Below are 20,894 nucleotides of genomic sequence, written 5' to 3' on the forward strand. Positions count from 1 at the left end.
CTGCAACATTGTTACAAGAGGAGCCAGGTGCAGACAGAATACAGTGTCTCTTCTTTTACGGAAAGTGACCACTCCGGTGCTTCGAACAGCCAAGAAGGTCATGCTATGAGCCAGCCTACGCTACTTTGACACTAGAAATGTTGCGAGTCATTCTTGAATCTCAATGTTGAGTGAGTGATTGTAGTGCTAATCAGTGATCTCCTGTGCATGCTACACATCAGCTCCACTGCTTGCTCTCAACTAAACATGTGTGTACAATCTGCCACAACAAAAAAAATTTGTGAAGGGACTTGGCCTTTGAAGTGTCGGTTTCTGAGAATAAATTTCAAATGAACCTCATTCTCTGAGTGTTCTCCCACAGTACATTTCCAAGACCATTTCCCCCAAATATTGCCATCTGGTCTGGTTCCACCCACACTGCTGTTGATTTAGACATGTACGGGAAGACAAAGAAGTGACCTTTGTTGCCTTGTTACCTTGAAGACAAAGTATATGATAGTGTACCAGGCCACTGCATAAGAGATACTCTGGTGGCACAAACCACTAGCAGTGAATATCTTGAGAATACATATTCTTAGAGTCTGACTTTCTTTGAGTTAAACCTGTACTTCCGCCGACGGATGACGGAAGAAGGGGTGACCACTCAGCAGGTCCCAAACCAACAGCAATCTTTATTCTTCGTATCGCTGTCAATTGCCTAGTGAGATCTAGAACTCCAAGGCACGCGTGCATAACCTGATAAGTAAAATGCCAAGTGAAATGCAACAGCAAGACCGAGGTGCTTATCAAAAGATAATAAGGTACAAAATAACATCCCTTCCCCCTAATACAAAGATTAGTGTTGTTAGTTAAACAATTTACATAGTACAATCCAACATCAAAAGATCAAACATCAATCGCTCCACTTCAACAAGCAATTAATGCAAAACATAATCCTGACGTTGTCGAAGTCTGCGGGGCCTGACCGCCTGCTGCTCCTCTGGTGGCGGTTCTCTCACCACTCGTTGGTACTCTCGCTGCTCAGGTGAAGGAGTGACAGATCCCTGTTCAGGCTATCCGTTCCAGTCACTGGTAGCCAGTCCCTCATGTTCCTGGTCCACTTGGATACCATCTGACGGAACACTTGGTCCACAATCACGCGCACTAGAAGCTCCCCGGTCAACGGTCGGCACTGACCACTCCAACAGTCTCTTACATCTGCAGAACCATTCCGTGGGTATACCGCCAGCTTCGATGCGTTCCATACGCGTCGATCCTCCAAAAGAAAGGAATGCCTGCCACACTTCTTTAACACCCTCAGCAGCTTTGAGAATCGGGGCATGGCTTTCTTCCTCTCCTTGAGTCTTATACGCACATATAGTCTCCAGGACCAAACCGAGAAGCCTTTGTACCTCGACGTACGTCAGTGTACTTTTTCATGTAGTCCTGACGACCCGACACTTTCCGACGAATATCATCTGCTCCAGCTGAGGCTGAAGGTACTGGTGTATGCCAGTCACGTGCAACATTGTACGCGGGATCCTGCCATGTAGTAAAACTGCTGGGGCACATCCCGTTGTCGCGTGTGGCGTGCATCGAAAAGCCAGAAGACCCTGCTGTACAACTTCAGGCACCGGCTTCCCTTGTAATAGTGCTGGTCGGACTTGATCCTTCAAAACCCGGTTAAATTGTTCGATTAAACCGTTCGCCTGTGGATAATAGACAGATGAGAACAAATGCTTCACTCCAGAACCCCTCAGAAACTGTTCAAAGATTGCTGCTGTAAACTGCGGTCCATGGTCCGAAGCTAGTTCTTCTGGTAATCCTAGACTTGCCGAAGGAACCCAATGACTACCTGTGACGTTACTGTTCCCACAAAGGCGACCTCCGGCCACCGACTATAATAGTCTATCAAACTTATTGCGAATCTGCAACTGGGCGTCGTGCACTCAAACAGCCCCACGATGTCTATTGCCAACTTCTGCCATGGCTTCTCAGGCAGTGGCACCGGTTGAAGTGGTGCCGGCGACACCTTTGCAGACTTGTCAGCTGACTGACAAACGGCGCAGTTTCTCACGTATTCTTCTACTTGCCGGTCCATGGCAGTCCACCAGTACGTGTATCCTCTGCTTTGTTCTGACCATTCCTTGGTGGGACTGATGTGCCTGGGCAATTATCCTGCTTGTCAGTGTCTTGAGAACTACTGCTCTTTCCCCTCTGAAGACCACTCCATCGACAACAGACAGCTGCTCACGCACTTCGTAGAATGGCCTGACCTCTTCAGGGACCTTTTGTTTGGCCGCATCGGTCGGTGACCCAGTCCCCTCGTAGACAGAAGGGTAACCAATGCACGGTGATCAGTCCTCAACGTGAAGTGCCTGCCCCAGAGGTAGATATGCTATCGCTCGCAAGCCCAGATGCACGCAAGTGCCTCTCGTTCACCGGTGGAATAGTTGCGTTCTGCAGGAGACAACGCCCTCGATGCAAATGCCACAGTGTGTAGCCCCTGCTTGCCTCGCTGCTTCAACACAGCACCAATTCCACAACTTGAAAAGTCAGTTGTCACAATCACCGGCAGCAGGGATCGAACGGCCGCAACAGTCCCGCTGCAACAAGGAATCGCTTAACGTTGACGAACGCTGCCTCTGCTTCCTCGTCCCAGATAAACGTCGCTCCCTTGCTCAAAAGCTCACTCACGTAATGGCTCTACAACTTCAGCATATCGGGGCACGAAACGGGCAAAATATCCAGCGAGGCCCAAAAACGCGCGAAGTCCTTCCTCACGCTGGGGTGCTGGCGTCTTCAGAATAGCATCAATCTTCGATTGTACCGGCAAGATTCCTCCAGGGGACAACGTATGGCCCAAAAACTGGATTTCTTCGGCATCGATTTTTGTACTAACCATTCTACCATACTAAAAGGCCATCGCGCTGTTTATGGACAAGCTAATAAAAGTATAATCGATGACGCACTTTCTGTTCAATGTCAGCCCAGCATCGGTAATTTTCCTCAAGACTGCACGTAGGTTTCGTCGGTATTCTTCCCTTGTGTTGCCGAACACCACAATATCATCCAGATACACAATTACCCCCTGACAGTCTCGAAGTAATTAACTGCTTCATTAACTTCTGGAAAACGGATGGCGCCAATGCAAGCCCGAAAGGCACACGCCGAAATCTATACAGTCCCTGATGCGTAATAAAAGTTGTCAACTGGCGGCTCTCCAGGCTCAAGTGCACTTGATAATAAGCAGATACTAAATCCAATTTTGCGAAATAGTTTGCGCCTGCCAACGAGTTCAAAAGTTCCTCCACGGTTGGTAACGGATATGAGTCTGCCACTATCGCTTTGTTAGGCTCCCGCAAATCCGCACAATCTGATGTTTCCATCTTTCTTCTGGACAATAACAATCGGCGACGCCCAAGGCGACGCATCCACCTTCTCAATAATCCCGTCACATTCCAATTTTCCCAATTCTTCGGAAACCTTTTCCTGCAACGTTAATGGTAAGCGACGTAACTTCTGCGCCACCGGTGTAGCGTCCTCCTTCACGTGAACCTTGTGCGTGAATCCTCTTGCCAACCCGATCCGCTGGTTAAATAAATGTCCAAACTCTCTTCTCAAATCTCGCGGCAAAACGCTGTCATTCCCATCGACGCTCAAGCACTGCAGGGAGTTCCCTTCAGCACATTATTCAGCTGCCTGACAGCGGTCGTGTCACTTCCTTGCGCCGGGCTGAAGAACTCCAAATAGGATGAAACAGCCGTCATCGGCTGGGAGTGCACGATCAAATTAGAAACATATGCTCAACCTGCAGCTACAGAGCTTCAGCAATTTTTCACTTGTATATGTACTTGCTGGCTTGCACTGCGGCCTCCACAGGTGACCCCGTCAACGTGGAACACTGCTGCCTCGCCGAGGCGCACTGTTAGCGCCAACCCAAGGTCGTGTCACTTCCCTGCGCGGGGCTGAAGAACTCCAAGTAGGGCGAAACAGCTGTCATCGGCTGGGAGTGCACGATCAGATTAGAAACATATGCTCAACCTGCAGCTACAGAGCTTCAGCAATTTTTCACTTGTATATGTACTTGCTGGCTTGCACTGCGGCCTCCACAGGTGACCCCGTCAACGTGGAACACTGCTGCCTCGCCGAGGCGCACTGTTAGCGCCAACCCAAGGTCGTGTCACTTCCCTGCGCGGGGCTGAAGAACTCCAAGTAGGGCGAAACAGCTGTCATCGGCTGGGAGTGCACGATCAGATTAGAAACATATGCTCAACCTGCAGCTACAGAGCTTCAGCAATTTTTCACTTGTATATGTACTTGCTGGCTTGCACTGCGGCCTCCACAGGTGACCCCGTCAACGTGGAACACTGCTGCCTCGCCGAGGCGCACTGTTAGCGCCAACCCAAGGTCGTGTCACTTCCCTGCGCGGGGCTGAAGAACTCCAAGTAGGGCGAAACAGCTGTCATCGGCTGGGAGTGCACGATCAGATTAGAAACATATGCTCAACCTGCAGCTACAGAGCTTCAGCAATTTTTCACTTGTATATGTACTTGCTGGCTTGCACTGCGGCCTCCACAGGTGACCCCGTCAACGTGGAACACTGCTGCCTCGCCGAGGCGCACTGTTAGCGCCAACCCAAGGTCGTGTCACTTCCCTGCGCGGGGCTGAAGAACTCCAAGTAGGGCGAAACAGCTGTCATCGGCTGGGAGTGCACGATCAGATTAGAAACATATGCTCAACCTGCAGCTACAGAGCTTCAGCAATTTTTCACTTGTATATGTACTTGCTGGCTTGCACTGCGGCCTCCACAGGTGACCCCGTCAACGTGGAACACTGCTGCCTCGCCGAGGCGCACTGTTAGCGCCAACCCAAGGTCGTGTCACTTCCCTGCGCCGGGCTGAAGAACTCCAAGTAGGGCGAAACAGCCGTCATCGGCTGGGAGTGCACGATCAAATTAGAAACATATGCTCAACCTGCAGCTACAGAGCTTCAGCAATTTTTCACTTGTATATGTACTTGCTGGCTTGCACTGCGGCCTCCACAGGTGGCCCCATCACTGTGGAACACTGATGCCTCGCCGAGGCGCACTGTTAGCGCCAACCCAAGGTCGTGTCACTTCCCTGCGCCGGGCTGAAGAACTCCAAGTAGGGCGAAACAGCTGTCATCGGCTGGGAGTGCACGATCAGATTAGAAACATATGCTCAACCTGCAGCTACAGAGCTTCAGCAATTTTTCACTTGTATATGTACTTGCTGGCTTGCACTGCGGCCTCCACAGGTGACCCCGTCAACGTGGAACACTGCTGCCTCGCCGAGGCGCACTGTTAGCGCCAACACAAGGCCGTATAACTTCCCTGCGCCGGGCTGAAGAACTCCAAGTAGGGCGAAACAGCCGTCATCGGCTGGGAGTGCACGATCAAATTAGAAACATATGCTCAACCTGCAGCTACAGAGCTTCAGCAATTTTTCACTTGTATATGTACTTGCTGGCTTGCACTGCGGCCTCCACAGGTGGCCCCATCACTGTGGAACACTGATGCCTCGCCGAGGCGCACTGTTAGCGCCAACCCAAGGTCGTGTCACTTCCCTGCGCCGGGCTGAAGAACTCCAAGTAGGGCGAAACAGCTGTCATCGGCTGGGAGTGCACGATCAGATTAGAAACATATGCTCAACCTGCAGCTACAGAGCTTCAGCAATTTTTCACTTGTATATGTACTTGCTGGCTTGCACTGCGGCCTCCACAGGTGGCCCCATCACTGTGGAACACTGATGCCTCGCCGAGGCGCACTGTTAGCGCCAACCCAAGGTCGTGTCACTTCCCTGCGCCGGGCTGAAGAACTCCAAGTAGGGCGAAACAGCTGTCATCGGCTGGGAGTGCACGATCAGATTAGAAACATATGCTCAACCTGCAGCTACAGAGCTTCAGCAATTTTTCACTTGTATTGTAGCGAAAGTAGCAGTTTATCCGAGCAGTCACCGCCTAGGGGTGGGCGCCTGTACGGGCGCTTTGCCTGCACAGAACGATGGGGCGCCAGCGAGGCGGCGGAGAGAAAGACATGAGGAAGAGACTGGGGAAAGAGAGAGAGACAATGTAAGATGGCGGCATGGCATGTAACGCGTGTGTGACGGTGTTCGAGGCTTTTCTGTCTTTAAGCAGTTTACAGGCGTGTATCCTATAATAATGTATCCCGGACGTCAATAAATTCATCCGGTGAGCGTTACAGTTGAGCTAGCGGGCCAGCGTCTGAAGAAGCCGTGATCAGCGACACAACAAGACGGTCATGCCGAAGAACAAAAGGAAGGTCTCCGATGAGGCGAACGCTCGTGAAGGCGACATCGCTGAGCTTCGTGCAAGCATGGCTACGCTTGAAAGCAAGGTGAGCCAGAAGATAGATGCTCTAGCACAGATATTGGACAAAATTGTCGCCCAAGAAGGCCAAAACCGCGGCCGACAGTCCAAAGTCGCGGGCGTTGATGCGTCTGTGCAATGCGATACGGTTCAGGTAGAGAATCTCGGCGGCGCGGCGGCAAACGCCGACAGAAGGGGTGTTGGATATCCCCGCGTGTCGAGTGACGTGCACGCAAGAGTGGTTGCTACGGGAGTCCCTTTCGCTGCCCAGGTGGACGGGCAATCTAGCTTGAATGGAACTCCGGAGAGAGAATCACTGCTTGGTGCTCGATACCATCTGAACCCTGGTGAACGCCGGACGCAGCCGTGGACAAGGTGGGAGAGCAACGATGAGCCTTGGCGTTCAAGTGAGTCCTCAAGACAGGGAGATAATGACAATTTGGAAGTGCCACGAGACTTCTTGGAGGGTCTCAAGTTGAACGGCAAAAACGACGACGCTTTGTTATTCCTACGTCGTGTAGAAGACGAGATAGAAACCTACGGCGTGTCCGATAGAGCAGCAATTGTAGCACTGCGCAAGCGTCTTGTAGGATATGTCCATGAGTGGGGACAGATGGCGGCTCGAACATTCCGTGACTGGGAGACATGGCGTCAAAAGTTTGTTGAGCGCTTCACGTCTACTCGGGGAATTCGAGAAGCACAGCTGGCTCTATCCCGCGTTGTAATGGCAAGCAATGAGCGCCCTGCGGACAATGTAGACCGCGTCCGTGCACTGGTACATCGAGCAGGATTTCGAGATTCGTCGCCGCAGTTCCTAACTACTATTTATGAGGGATTGCCAGCCCAGCTGCAGTGGCATACAGACGTCCGAGAGTGCGCGACGGTGGAGCAGCTGACTCAGGTGTTGAATCGTTATTTTGATGCCTTAGATGATGTGACCCATCGCCAGAAAACAATGAGTAGTCTACCCGGACAGGAGAAGACACCCAAGAGGGAAAGAAAGGCAGCGGCAGAAAAGGCTGATGACCAAGCTGACAAGGACAGGTCAGAGATTGTCAAAGAGGGTTCAACAAACCAGAAGCCAAGCCAAGCGACAAGCAAAAAGGAGAAACAGAGTTGCTTCCGGTGCGCTGAGGTGGGGCATCTCATAAACCGCTGTCCACGACCGCCGAGCCCGCGTGACAGTGAACCTCTCCCGGAACAGCGAGTGACGTGTGTGTTGGTGTCTGAAGAGGAAGGCACCACGCAAGCTTTCCAGAGGACGGGCGTGGGGGGGGGGGGGGTGCGGCCTCACCTGTGAGGTGTCAACATCTGTGAACGAACTGTCTGGACTCTATGACATCAACACAAGACCGGACAGGTTGCCCATGAACGACCTACACCACCGGCCAGTGATAGAACTGACGGTTGGGGAGAAAGTGGCACGTGCGCTGTTGGATAGTGGATCAGATGCGAACCTCGTATCCGTACAGTTTTTGCGGAATGCCAGCGGAAAGGTCAACACTCGTAGGGGCAGCATTGGACGACTCGAACTGTACCAACATGACAACAGTAACCTGACTACTATTGGTGGATTAGACATCGAGGTCACATGGAGAGATCAAACAGAGTGGATACCCTTCCAGGTGGTACCGGTACAAGCTACAGATTTCGTACTGGGAGCGTCATTTTTGGTACGCCACCGTCTGCTGACGGACCAGCGGGATCAAGTGACGTCGTTTGCTCAGACGGATGATATGATGTACATTAACAACCTCGTTGGTGACAGCGTTGCATCAAAATGGGTGGACAGATTCCCAAGTGTATTTTCAGACAGGATTGGGAAGATGGGAGATCCTAGAGACCAGTGCAAGTTGCACATGTCCGAGGGCCCACCGATACGCATCTACCGCAGAAACCTCCCGGCAGCGTGGCAAAAGGAGATACAAGAAACTGTGGAGAAGATGGAGGCGGCGGGAATTATTCGGCGAAGTACAAGCGCCTGGTGCTCTCCCCTGCAGCCTGTCAGAAAAGCAGACGGCAGCGTTAGGATTTGTGTGGACTATCGCGAGTTAAATAAGCGAGAACTCGGAAATGCCGCACCGTTGCGCGATATGCGGGAGATATTGAGGAGCTTTGCGGGTTCCACGGTGTACACAACCCTGGATCTACGGCACGGCTATTGGCAAGTGCCAATGAGCGAGGAAAGCATTCCATACACGGCATTCCAGGGCCCGAACGGCCTTTACGAGTTCACAAGGATGCCCTTTGGGTTGAAGTGTGCTCCCGGTGTATTTCAGGGCATAATGGAAAGAATTCTGACGGGACTAGTTGGGCGCACATGCTGGGTGTATTTGGATGATATCATCATCTTTGCAAGCGGAAGAGAAGAACTAGAGCAAAGGCTCACCGAAGTGCTGGAACGACTGGAGCAAAGTGGCCTTACTTGCAACCTGGAAAAGTGTCAGTTCTTCCGTGACGAACTAAAGTTCCTAGGGCGCGTCATATCAGCAAAAGGTGTGGAGATCGATCCGGCAAAATGTGCGGCTATACAGGAATACCCACGGCCACGTAACAAGCGGGAACTGAGAAGATTCCTTGGAATGGTAAACTGGAATCGCCAACACCTCGAACACGCGTCATCAATAGCAGAGCCTCTTGCGAGGGCAACTTCACGCAAGAAACAATGGGAATGGAGTGAAGAAATGGAGGACGCATTCACTAAGCTGAAAGAGGAGATGGCTCGTGCTCCTGCACTAAGGTTGCCTGATTTCAGCAAACCATTCATTTTGGCTACTGACGCAAGCGCTGTAGGAGTTGGGGCTGTTTTATTGCAGACTACACTATGGAGAAGATCAGGGGAAGTGACAACTGCTGTGCGGACGCTTTGTCACGCCACCCTACAGGTGACCTAGTCTCACCTTTGGTTGACAACGGCGAAGAGAACCGTAGCGAGTGGGACTCGGAAATGGAAACCTCCAACGAAGCCATCCTAAGAGTGAGCTCCCTTGATGTCAGTGCCGAATGGGCTTTGGATCAGGAAAATAGCCCTTGGATCGCGGAATACCGCCAGCAACATTCTGAACAATGTCAGAAGCTCGGGACCCTCTGGTATCAGTCAATAGAAAACGATGGTGGTAGCCATATGCGCCTGGTGGTCCCAGAAGTACGAATACGCGAAGCCCTACGCGAATGCCATGATGCTGAAACCGCGGGACAGGGCGGTGTCAAACGCACGTACCACCGGATATCCGAAGAGTTCACCTGGCCTGGATTGCGGGGCATGGTGAGAGATTATGTGGCATCCTGTGTAATATGCCAAACAACAAAAGCAACAAACACCAAGCCTGCTGGCGTAATGGCTATCCGAGAACCTCATGCGCCGAACTATCGACTAAATGTGGACCTCATGGGACCATACCCGTTGACAGCGGGAAGAAAAAGATGGATTCTCACGATTCAGGACACTTTCACGAAGTTTTTGTGGGCTACCGCATTGTCGGAAGCTACCGTGGAAAAGGTTGTGGAGCGACTAAGTTATCTTTTTTACGAGATAGGGGCTCCAAGAGTCATTATCACAGACAACGGCCCACAGTTTCGGGCAAAGAAATTTGGAGAGCTCCTAGAGCTATGGGGAATAGAGCTTCAGCATTCCCCTGCATACAGCCCACACTGCAATCCCGTGGAGCGAGCAAACCGCAACGTGAAGTCATATTTGATGGTGTACCTAGAAGAAAAGCACAAAGACTGGGACACGAAGTTGCCGGCACTCTGTTACGCTATCAACACCTCGCTGAACGAGTCAGTTGGGTATACAGCCATGGAACTTCAGTACGGACGGCGCGTCAGAACGCCCTTGGCCTCACGGTTACAAAGTGAAGATACTTCAGAGGTGCCAGCTGTTGAGGAACAACTTCAGCACTTCCGACTCCTTTGGAAAAGGGCGAGTGAAAATCAGAACCAAGCAAGTACTCGCCAAAAGAAGAACTATGACAAGTCACGACAGGAGGTAACATACGAACCTGGGGAATTAGTCTGGATACAGACGATGACTCTGTCAGATGCTAGAGAGGGCATTGTTGGAAAGTTTGCACCAAGGTGGAGAGGACCTGCCCAGGTCATTGAACAGCGTGGACACAACCTCTATAAAGTGGCTGAACGTGACGGCAAGCAGTCAGTTCAACATATCAGCCGGCTGAAACGCGCAACGCTGCGAACAGCAGAGGTTGAAGAGGAAGTTGGACATTCCTTGTAGTTCTTCATGTCGCGCTGACAAGTGTGCCCAGGTGTGATTGCTGAGCAACTTTTGAGTGTGTGGTTGTGTTTTTTGGGCGGACCACGGAACGCTTTCGGAACCGTGTCCCGCTTTGGGGTGGGCGAATGTAGCGAAAGTAGCAGTTTATCCGAGCAGTCACCGCCTAGGGGTGGGCGCCTGTACGGGCGCTTTGCCTGCACAGAACGATGGGGCGCCAGCGAGGCGGCGGAGAGAAAGACATGAGGAAGAGACTGGGGAAAGAGAGAGAGACAATGTAAGATGGCGGCATGGCATGTAACGCGTGTGTGACGGTGTTCGAGGCTTTTCTGTCTTTAAGCAGTTTACAGGCGTGTATCCTATAATAATGTATCCCGGACGTCAATAAATTCATCCGGTGAGCGTTACAGTATATGTACTTGCTGGCTTGCACTGCGGCCTCCACAGGTGACCCCGTCAACGTGGAACACTGCTGCCTCGCCGAGACGCCCTGTTAGCGCCAACACAAGGCCATATAACTTCCCTGCGCCGGGCTGAAGAACTCCAAGTAGGGCGAAACAGCCGTCATCGGCTGGGAGTGCACGATCAAATTAGAAACATATGCTCAACCTGCAGCTACAGAGCTTCAGCAATTTTTCACTTGTATATGTACTTGCTGGCTTGCACTGCGGCCTCCACAGGTGGCCCCATCACTGTGGAACACTGATGCCTCGCCGAGGCGCACTGTTAGCGCCAACCCAGCGTCGTGTCACTTCCCTGCGCCGGGCTGAAAAACTCCAAGTGGGGCGAAACAGCTGTCGTCAGAAAAAGGGGCGACTAAAACACAGGGTTCCGAATATGGTATCCAGCAGTTCTGCTCCACGTAGAGAGCATCGTCCTGTTTACACCGTCGCTGTACTTTAGGCTGAAAACCCTGTATAACAACGCGCACAAAGCGCCAACGTAGTTAAAAATATAGTTAAACCGTTAAACTACGTCCTAGTAGTTACGAAGTTGTTTTATCTATTAGTGCTATGATGTAGTTACACTAGTAGTTTGGCGAAAATTTCAAGAGGTAGTTACTCGTAGTTACACTACAAAAAAGTAGTTACGGCCCATCTCTGCTCAAAACCAGCAGTAACATATTTAATGGCAACACAGACAATGGTACAACATTTCGACGAGGATATACGTTTAAAGAACATGTTACCGAAATGAGGCTGTCTCGGGTTTGGGAGTAGCAAGTCTCTGATTAGATTAGCTTCTCCTTAATACCGCCCGATGAACGGAGGAAATACCCGGGTTAAGCTAAGGGCCATGAGCCCATCGGGTACATTGGTTGACATACACAATTTTGGGTGGGGGCAACGAGGGACGATTCAAGAAGAAATAATAGATTATTTTAAAAAATTCAGAGTGTGGCCTGAGTGAAATTAGGGTGACAATTGTTACTTATTTATTTTGTTTGAAGCATACTTCTGACCCACAGGACAGGGTTGCATGTGGGTCATTCCATGCCAAACGTCCCAGAGGTGACGCTCGACCCTCGTCGATTTTGTTATAAAAATTCATACTGACTCATTGCTTGGGGAAAACCACTAAAACAAATGTTTTAGCTGCCATCGCAAAACAGTTGTCCCTAAGTGTCTGTTTAAAGTTACGGGTTCAGCCTATGACCACCCCTGCAGTCCACACATGCCGCCGCCAAAATAATAGAAATATCGCAATTGTTTTCATGCCGCCGTAAGGGAGAAGTGCCCATCTACCTGTCTAAGGGTCACAAATATTGTGGTTACTCGCCTAAAGGGAGTGCGAAAAATGTTTCGAGAAGCAAAGTTTCGAATTTTTTCTGGACTACAACGAAGTAAAGAGACAAAACTATTTTTAACATTGAGGTACGTATGGTGGGCACTACAAGCCCAAAAAGTTTCATTGAGAGGCTAAACACAATAATATTATAAAAAAATACGCGAAGGTGCAACATTGACGAAAATACGGCAACTTTAACCTGAAATAACAAAAATGGTGGAACGCAGAAAGAAGTCCAGTGAAAGCTGGAAGAAAGTATCACACCCAAGCAACACAAGGAGCAAGTTTTAAATAAGTATATTTTTTTATAACGGCGAAAATAATTTTTGAAGTTCGGGGTCCTTCGCAGACAGCACGCGCTACAGTAACAACGCGCTCATGCTCTCGGCGGCAGCCCATCGAAGGTGCACCAGGGGCGCGATGATCAACTATTAGTTATTCCGTACCGCGCGATAAGTGCATGTATGGGATTCGTTGTCATTCGTCACGAGCTTTCGCGTGATGAGCAGTAGTGTCGTTTCTTTGAAATCACAGCCTAGTGGAACAGTTTTAACGTGCCGCCACATGACATCTGTAGCGCGCCAATTCCAAATAATAACGATAACGAACGGTATCTTCAATTCGGCATCGGGCCCCGTGTCGGTGTCGTCTGCTACGAGCAGTCAGTATGATGTGATTGGTTCATCCACTCGGAAAAACCGTAAAAGAACCGTCGGAAAAGACTACTTTCTTGAGTACGACGTAAGTGTGGTGCTGACAGTGTACTTGCTTGCGTACGAAATAAACAACGAAAATTAGCCGAGGCAGTCTACAAGCATGGATGACACAGACACGTAAGCCTCCAACAGGCGATGTCTTGTGTGTACCGTATACACAAGACATCGCCTGTTGGAGGCTTACGTGTCTGTGTCATTCATGCTTGTAGACGGCCTCGGCTAATTCTCGTTGTTTGAGTCGAATACAGTATGCGACGTAAACAACGAGAATTAGCCGAGGGAGGCTAATAACATGAACGACACAAACACATAAGCCTCCAATATATAGTTAGTCCTTTTGTGACTAACTAAAGATCTTAATCGCATCAGCCTCACAGATCAGTCTTTGTGACTGGCAATTAACAGCGACCTGGTCCCAGAAATTGAGGTACGGTGCCCGACAAAGGATTACGGAACACCAGGTCGGCGTAATTTTTCTTCAGCGTGATACTGTGGCCGTCGACACGACAGGAGATGCCTCTGATGCCACTTCTCCTGTCGTGTTCTGATTTCCACTTGTCCTCCGGTGTCGGCGGCGGCACTGTCATGCTGAAGAAAAAGTACGCCGACCTCGCGTCCCGTAAGCTTTTGTCAGGCACTGTATCCTTAACATAAAAGTAACGGGAATATACTTCCTTAAGGATACGATAGAGCCTCTAAGCAGAGCGTACAGAATTCAAGGAAACAGTAACCTTAACAGAAAGGTAACGGTGATAACTCCATAAGGCTACACACAAGCCTCTACATAAGAGTTACACTTTGTAAAAGGGACCGTACTCTAAACATCAAGGTAACCGTGATATTTTAAGAGGTGCACCATTGCTTTTATTCAAAAGAAACGAAAGGGAACACTGAACACTTCTAAATAGAGATAATTTCTTGGCCAATTTTTTGCCTTTACTATAAGGGTACGAAGCTAAGAGTGTAGGCTCACTGGTTCAAAGCAGTAGCAGGTGCGTGGGCCGGCAACGGACACTGCACTTTGGTAACTTCTCTTCAAGGAACTGTCTCGCCTCACTTACAAACTGTTGCGAAACTCATATCGTTTTTACGCTATCGAGACTCCGGTTGACCCACCCGCAGAATCAACTATTTGAAGGACCGTTGCAAGCTTGCTTTTGCTGCTATAGGCGTTTCGCCGTCGCTCTCATGTAGTCACAGGGTCCGATAACGGGGAAAGTTGCAAAGAAGTGTCAAGTCACAGACACGTTGTGAGTGAAACCATGTCAATAAGGTCAAGTCAACCAAGTCAGAAGGTTCTTCCCTTGTCCACCCTCGATGTGGTGTCGCTGAGAGCATGAGAGCGTTGTTACGGTTGCGCGCGCTATCTGCGCAGTACCCGAACTTCAACAATTCTTTTCTCTGCTATAAAAAAAAATACTTTTTTAAAACTTACTCCTTGTGTTCTTTGGGCACGATACTTTCTTCCAGCTTTCATTGTACTTCTTTCTGTGTTCCACCATTTTTGTTATTTCAGGACAAAGTTGCCATATTTTCGCTAGTGTTGCATCTACGCGTATTTTTTTCTCATACTATTGTGTATAGCCTCTCAATGAAACTTTTTGGACTTGTAGTGCCCATTCGTACTCAATGTTAAAAATAGTTTTGTCTCTTTACTTCTAGCGTTGTAGTACAGAAAAAATGCGAAACTTTGCTTCTCGAAGCATTTTTCGCACCCCCTTTATGATACATATAGCCAGCAACCAGAATATTTGCGACCCTCACTTGCGATGGACACTTCTCTCTTACCGCGACATGAAAACAATTGCGATATCTCTATAATTTTGGCAGCGGCATGCGTAGACTGCAGGGGCGGTCATGGGCTGAACCGGTATCTTTAAACAGACACTTAGGGACAACTATTATGCGATGGCAGCTAAAACATTTGTTTTAGTGGCTTTCCACAAGCAGTGAATCAGCATGAATTTTTATAACAAAATTGATGAGGGTCGAGCGTCACCTTTGGGACGTTTGGCATGGAATGACCCATGTATTAGCGTCCGGAAGCTTTGGGTTTGTTTATTATTATTATTGTTTGCGTGCTCTTTAAACTATGATTAAGATAGAAGAAGAGGTAACATTTCCTTGAGTTGGAGGAACGCACAAGACGAAGAGAACAACACCAGGCTCACACCAGCAATGAAACTTTAATGCCTTCCATTGTTATTGCCTGCGGTATTGTTGACTTCCTAAGCCTCTCATAGTTCGTCCTACTCGGCTTAGTTTTCTAATTTATTTATGGATAGGTATTTAGTTTATTTATTTTTCTATTTTTAACATTAATAATTTGTAGTTTTAGCTTACACCTTCAACCACAAACTTTCAACTTCCTTAGCTACCGAAAACTTTGGATGACAGCCGCAGTTCTCGTGTCTTCTTTTCTGACTGTTAGCTGGTCTGTCTCCTTTTGGCGTAGCACCGGTATCGTGTTACATTGCTTTGGGGAGCCCAGAGGCAGGAGGAAATTTGTTGCGTTAAGTCCTCAGATGCCACGTATTCGCAAAGCAAGCGGAACAATTATCTGAGACTCTTCTGAGACATAGAAAGCACGAAAAAAAAAGTATGTTGGGGGAAAAACAAGTGGGCTTCTGTGACGTTATGACTGCCTTTGCCTGCTTCGTTTGGCAGCCTTACCGGCGACAACGATATTGCACTCTCCCTCCAACCTCACCCTGTTGCTCGATTCTTCTCACTGGGTCTTCTGCATAAAGCTTCATTGTTGGTTTGAGTCTTGCGGTGTCCTCTTCGTCTTGTGTGGACCTCAAACTCAAGGAAATGTCACCTCTTTCTGCAGTACACCAGCTCGCTTGCGCCATTCTACTTTGCTCATCTATATGACTAAGACATCGGCCAGTTTGACCTATGATACCACATACCTTTTTACAGTCCACAACGTTCGTTAAGAATTTACTGCCATCAAAATGCAAGTTCACTTTCGTCGGTTGGACGGGTGTGGATCCTCGTCCAACATTCCCATCTTGGCATCAAACCGCGCCACGCTAAAGGCAGACCGTTTCGTTCCTTAGGTATGCAGCCACTGCCAGTAATGCTGATATTACATTTCAAATGTCAGAGTTGGAAGAATAAACGAGAGGTGTGCAGCGTTTTTTTTTTTCGTTCGTCTCTTCGTGGTCCGCATCTGCTGGAAACATTGTGCCTCGATCGTTGGTGCTCAGTTAATCGATTCTCCAGCACTGCTGTCGGACGTTTGCTTCAGGACGTCAGGAAAATGTTGCCCGAAATGATGACCTTTTTGTTAGTAGCCACTTGCGTCAGTTCAAACACTTGGTCGCAGGTAGGACGCATGTTTATTTGCTATTTAAGAAACGTTAGGAAATCGGTCAGAAAATTCGTGATGCGTCATCGTTTTTCCATTTTGCTTGCTTTGCCAAGTTCTTACGGATTTTGCACAGAGTTCCTTTGTAGATAAGATACTTTAAATGTTGTGCTGTCCTGACATGTGATACAATATTCTTCGTATTCTTAAATGTTGTTGGAGATAAGCAAGGACACTATCGTGGAGCCCTTGCTGTGTCAAACGGCCCTGAAACAAATGACAGTGGTTTATAATGTGCACATTCACTACTTCAGCAGGTTGAAAAGAAGAGTGAAGAGGTCCTCCTAGACGGTCTTCTCCCAGAAGAGGAAGTGGACTGCTTCGGGAAAAAATGTCTGTCCAGCGACCAGTGCTGCAGAGGATCAGTCTGTGTGGACGTGGACGGCTCCAAGCGTGCGTATATTCTTAATGACAGCTAGAAAATACGCAGTTATTCTCGGTTATTAGTCAACTCTTTTATTATTGCTGTTATTAGCATAAAAAGCCGTTCTTCAATAAAGTGGGAACCCTTCCTAAAAAGTCCTAGAATGATCACATTCTACAGTGATGTATTCTAAGGGAAGTGCTCTGTTTGAGCGTTATCGATTGTTTCTCCTGCGCACTGCGCAGACCTCCTTCGTTGGGATACTTCGTTACTTGTCTTTTTTTCGACAGCACTGACGCCGTTTTCGAAGTAGCTGAGAAAATTTGTCTGCTTCATGCAAACTTGCTCACGCAAAAAAAAAAGAAAAAAAAGCAAAGTAAAGGAACTAAATCACGTTACTCGTTACGTCGGAAAGAATGCGTCACTAAAACATAAAAGGAACGAGTTCTCCTGATCCGTAGGCAACTACTAGAACTTTACTCTGACGTTACATGCCCATGTGCTTCTGCCTTTTACGTTGAATTGCATTCCGACAAGTTATGTTTGAAATTAACATCAGTTGTCATGGTGCACAGGATTTTCATCTCGGGGGGGGGGGGGGGGTGACGGTGGAATTTCGTTTGTGTGTGGGGGGGGGGGATGACACTCGTCCATGCAAGTTTTCTGGTAATTTTGTGCTTATTTTGAAAGTATCCTTGCCCTTTTGGCAGGTATTCGGTGGGTGTTGCAATATCTTTGGGATGGTATTAGGGGTGTGTGGGGGGAGCTGGAAAAACCTCTGGACTCCTGCGCAAAGCTGAATAGATTCTTTGGTGCTCATGAAAACGGGGAAAAACGGCTTTCATATTGCAGAGGTAGTAATCTTCCGTGGGAGTTGTGTCACTTCCTGGCAAAGTTGTACGTAACGCGTTACTAGTAATCAATTACTTTTTCAGTAATTTTTTAAAGTAATCATTTAATTTTGTGAGCAAGTAATTTTCCAAGTAATCCGATTACAATTTTCGGTAATCAATTACTGAGTAATTGATTACTTCTTTAACCTTCTGTCAGCAATGACTACCCTTTTCAGCAAGCCAATCTGTTCTTCTGTTCCACCACCAGTTCGACTGAAGCAATGACGCAGAGGTCACTGTGACGGCCGTATCTAGTCCACACGTGTTATTTCCACAGTTACATGATATAACCGCGGTAATATGATGACAATAACAACTTTATTTTGGCTTTGGAGAGTGGGGAGCCTCATCGCCACAGGCGATACTCTACCCCATTGCTGGAGGGAAAGTGGGGAATAAAATAACGAGCCCCTTCACAATAACGATCGAAGTCCGATGGTGTCCAGAAATGTCAGAAGAGCTTTGAGCGCAGAGCGTTGCTGGGCTGGATTAGGCCAGGGACCAAGCAATTTCGATAAGCAGAAAGGGCGAGAGTCCAGCTGACAAAGAGACTCGGAGATGATATGAGAGATATAAGACATAATATGATGATATGATAATATTGCAACCGCGACCTACTAGAGCAACAGTAAAATAGGTGACTGTATTGATAAATTGTGGGGGCTGAACATAACAACAGTAACAAAACGAAGCCGAAGTTTCGATGTTGTTTTAAATGTATGTATAAATCTGTAATAAACGCGTGTGTGTGTTTTGTATGTTGCTTTCAAATGTATTTGTGAGTTTCAGTTATCATGTATGTTGGTGTCTCAGATTAGAATTTGCAACAAGAGCTGCATGGTTGCATTCACTGCAGGCTTGTTGGCTTTGCTATGGCCCACAATTTAAAAGTAACGAGAAAAGTAACGCGTTACATTTTTGATCGGGAACGTATTACATTTTTGATGAAGTAATTTGTCACGTTAAAGAATTACTTTTTGTGCAGCAGTAACAGTAACTGTAATCAATTACTTTTTTCGAGTAACGTGTACAACTCTGCTTCCTGGCTTTCGGTACATGATGCAGCTTCAGCATCAGCATGGCCTTGATGGGGCTTTGATGTGTAAACACAAAAATAGTAGACGCAGAAACTTGCTGCCGTACTGGGTGTCCGAGTCGTTGGTGCAAAGGTGTTTCGAGGTGTGTAGGAAAAAACGATCCTATTCCAAGGAGTCTTGAAGTTCATTTAAGGGCAGCAGACGGGAGAGAGTACGGAAACTCTATGTTGTTTTTCAAGAGCCCACGTGGTCAATGACAAGAGTGACGTTGGTAGCCATTATGGCCGATATGAGGAAGACTGTTTACTTGTTTTGCTAACATATTTTCTTTTTTTGTGTGTAGCTACATGGTATGCTTACACCCTCAGCTGTTTCTTGCCGTTAGTTACCAAGCCTTCATGTAGCATTTGAGCGACTGCGTCACTTTGGTAGCCATGATGGCGAATATGAGGCAGACAGTTTACGTGTCTTTGCTAACTTGATGTTGATGTTGATGAAGAAAAATACTTATTTTCTTTCTGGTTGCTACATGGTATGCTTATACAGTCTGCTACCTACCGTAAGCCATCAGTATTCTTGCGATGGTAGCCACGATGGCGATTAGGAGAAAGACGGGTTACATGTTTTGCTTCTTCTGTTCTGAAATGGGTGCGCTCGAAAGTCGCCATAGTCTGCCACCTGCGAATGGTTGGACAACCCTCTGGGATAAGATGTGTCACATTTTAACGCTGCATTTAATTCCATAATAATTTTATCAGTGGTTCTGTTTGTGTAGCGGGCACGTGCCTACCCATTTACGGTCAGAGGGAGGGAGAACAGTGCCAGCGGGACTCGGACTGCGAGCAAGGACTGCGCTGCCTCGCTTCCACAGGACGGGCACGCATCTGCAAGCTGAGGGAGCTCAGAAAGAAACAATTCAGTAGGTTTTCCATGCTTAGGCATTTATTTCACACGCTACTAGCGATAGAAGCTCTCGTTCCATGGCATATCTTTCTGAATATAGTCCAATTGCCGGGAGTAGACATCTTTAATAGTTTCAAACGCACCGGCTTTCAACAAACATAACAAAATACAGTTAACGTTTCGGGTCCCATTCGAGTCCCATCATCAGAATGACGCTGTCCTGGTCGTAGGAGCGTAGCATTCTGGGAGGGGGCCTGGTTGTCGATTGATAGCTTCTTTTGTTTTCTTTATGTGCCATGACTCCAGCTGTCTCCTCACCCCCATTTGTTCTCTTTCGCCAGAATGCATGGGTTGTCCAGGTCTACAACAAACCCAACAGAACTGTGTGAACACGCGCGCAAAACAGGGCACGTGTTAGACCTGGACAACCCATGCATTCTGGCGAAAGAGAACAATTGGGGGATGAGGAGACAGCTGGAGTCATAGAACATAAAGAAAACAAAAGAAGCTATCAATCGACAACCAGGCCCCCTCCGAGAATGCTACGCTCCTCTTCTGCGTAAATACCCGGTGACGACCAGGACACCGTCATTCTGATGATGGGACTCGAATGGGACCCGAAACGTTAACTGTATTTTGTTATGTTTGTTGAAAGTCGGTGCGTTTCAAACTATTAAAGAGTCATATCTTTTTACAGACTATTTGCTAGAAGGAATCTCGCAAAATCATTTTCCGTCCTTTTGTCGCTCTTTTTTGACGGAAAGCGTTTTCTGCAGACGACGAATGCCAGTCAAGTGACGAGTGCGACAAATCCAAAGGTCTTTGCTGCCAACTGCAGAGGAGACACCGTATGGCACCGCGCAAGGTGTGCTACTATTTTGCTGATCCCAAGGCGTGCATCGGCAGCGTAGCCGATTACCGACCGTCGCTCTACAGGCCATACAAATCCTTGAGTTTCTTCCACAACCCCCTTTTCAAGGCACGCATGGGTTAACACCTCCTTATGGCAGTCATTACCAATATAGATGCGACCACAGTGCTCTTTTAACGTTACTTTGGTGATGTGACGACCAACGAGTTAAATAAAATCAGGGAATGAGAGGTCCATGCGGTATGACAATCATCCAATTTTCGTGCTGTGATCGCTCAACATGACAATCTTCTTAACGTACTAGATGTACTTGTTATTTTTTGACCGTCTATCTTCCGTGTATACTGCTGTACAAAATGTTTCAAATAAAATCTGTATACCTGTC

General features: G+C 48.1%; 1 protein-coding gene across 2 annotated transcripts; it reads left to right on the forward strand.

Annotated features, from left to right (window-relative positions):
- Positions 1-16,265: 16,265 nt before the first annotated feature.
- On the forward strand, positions 16,266-20,894 carry LOC135384250 (prohormone-3-like). Of its 2 annotated transcripts, none has more exons than XM_064613461.1 (4): positions 16,266-16,399; positions 16,699-16,834; positions 19,511-19,654; positions 20,415-20,894. In XM_064613461.1, exons 1-4 carry the CDS (start codon positions 16,334-16,336, stop codon positions 20,630-20,632), a joined length of 564 nt encoding a protein of 187 aa, XP_064469531.1. In that variant the 5' UTR covers positions 16,266-16,333; the 3' UTR covers positions 20,633-20,894. The 2 variants fall into 2 exon arrangements, with proteins under 2 accessions (XP_064469531.1, XP_064469530.1); XM_064613460.1 differs by having other exon boundaries at positions 16,267-16,399; positions 16,696-16,834.

Source organism: Ornithodoros turicata, chromosome 2 (genome assembly GCF_037126465.1).
Source record: "Ornithodoros turicata isolate Travis chromosome 2, ASM3712646v1, whole genome shotgun sequence".
Taxonomy (NCBI): domain Eukaryota; kingdom Metazoa; phylum Arthropoda; class Arachnida; order Ixodida; family Argasidae; genus Ornithodoros; species Ornithodoros turicata.

Excerpts from the sequence above, each read along its gene's own strand:
- LOC135384250 (XM_064613460.1), top strand. The coding sequence starts at position 16,334 with ATGTTGCCCGAAATGATGACCTTTTTGTTAGTAGCCACTTGCGTCAGT. Across the intron at positions 16,835-19,510 it reads GGACGTGGACGGCTCCAAGC|CGGGCACGTGCCTACCCATT; the intron begins GTGCGTATATTC and ends CTGTTTGTGTAG. Across the intron at positions 19,655-20,414 it reads GCTCAGAAAGAAACAATTCA|ACGACGAATGCCAGTCAAGT; the intron begins GTAGGTTTTCCA and ends CGTTTTCTGCAG.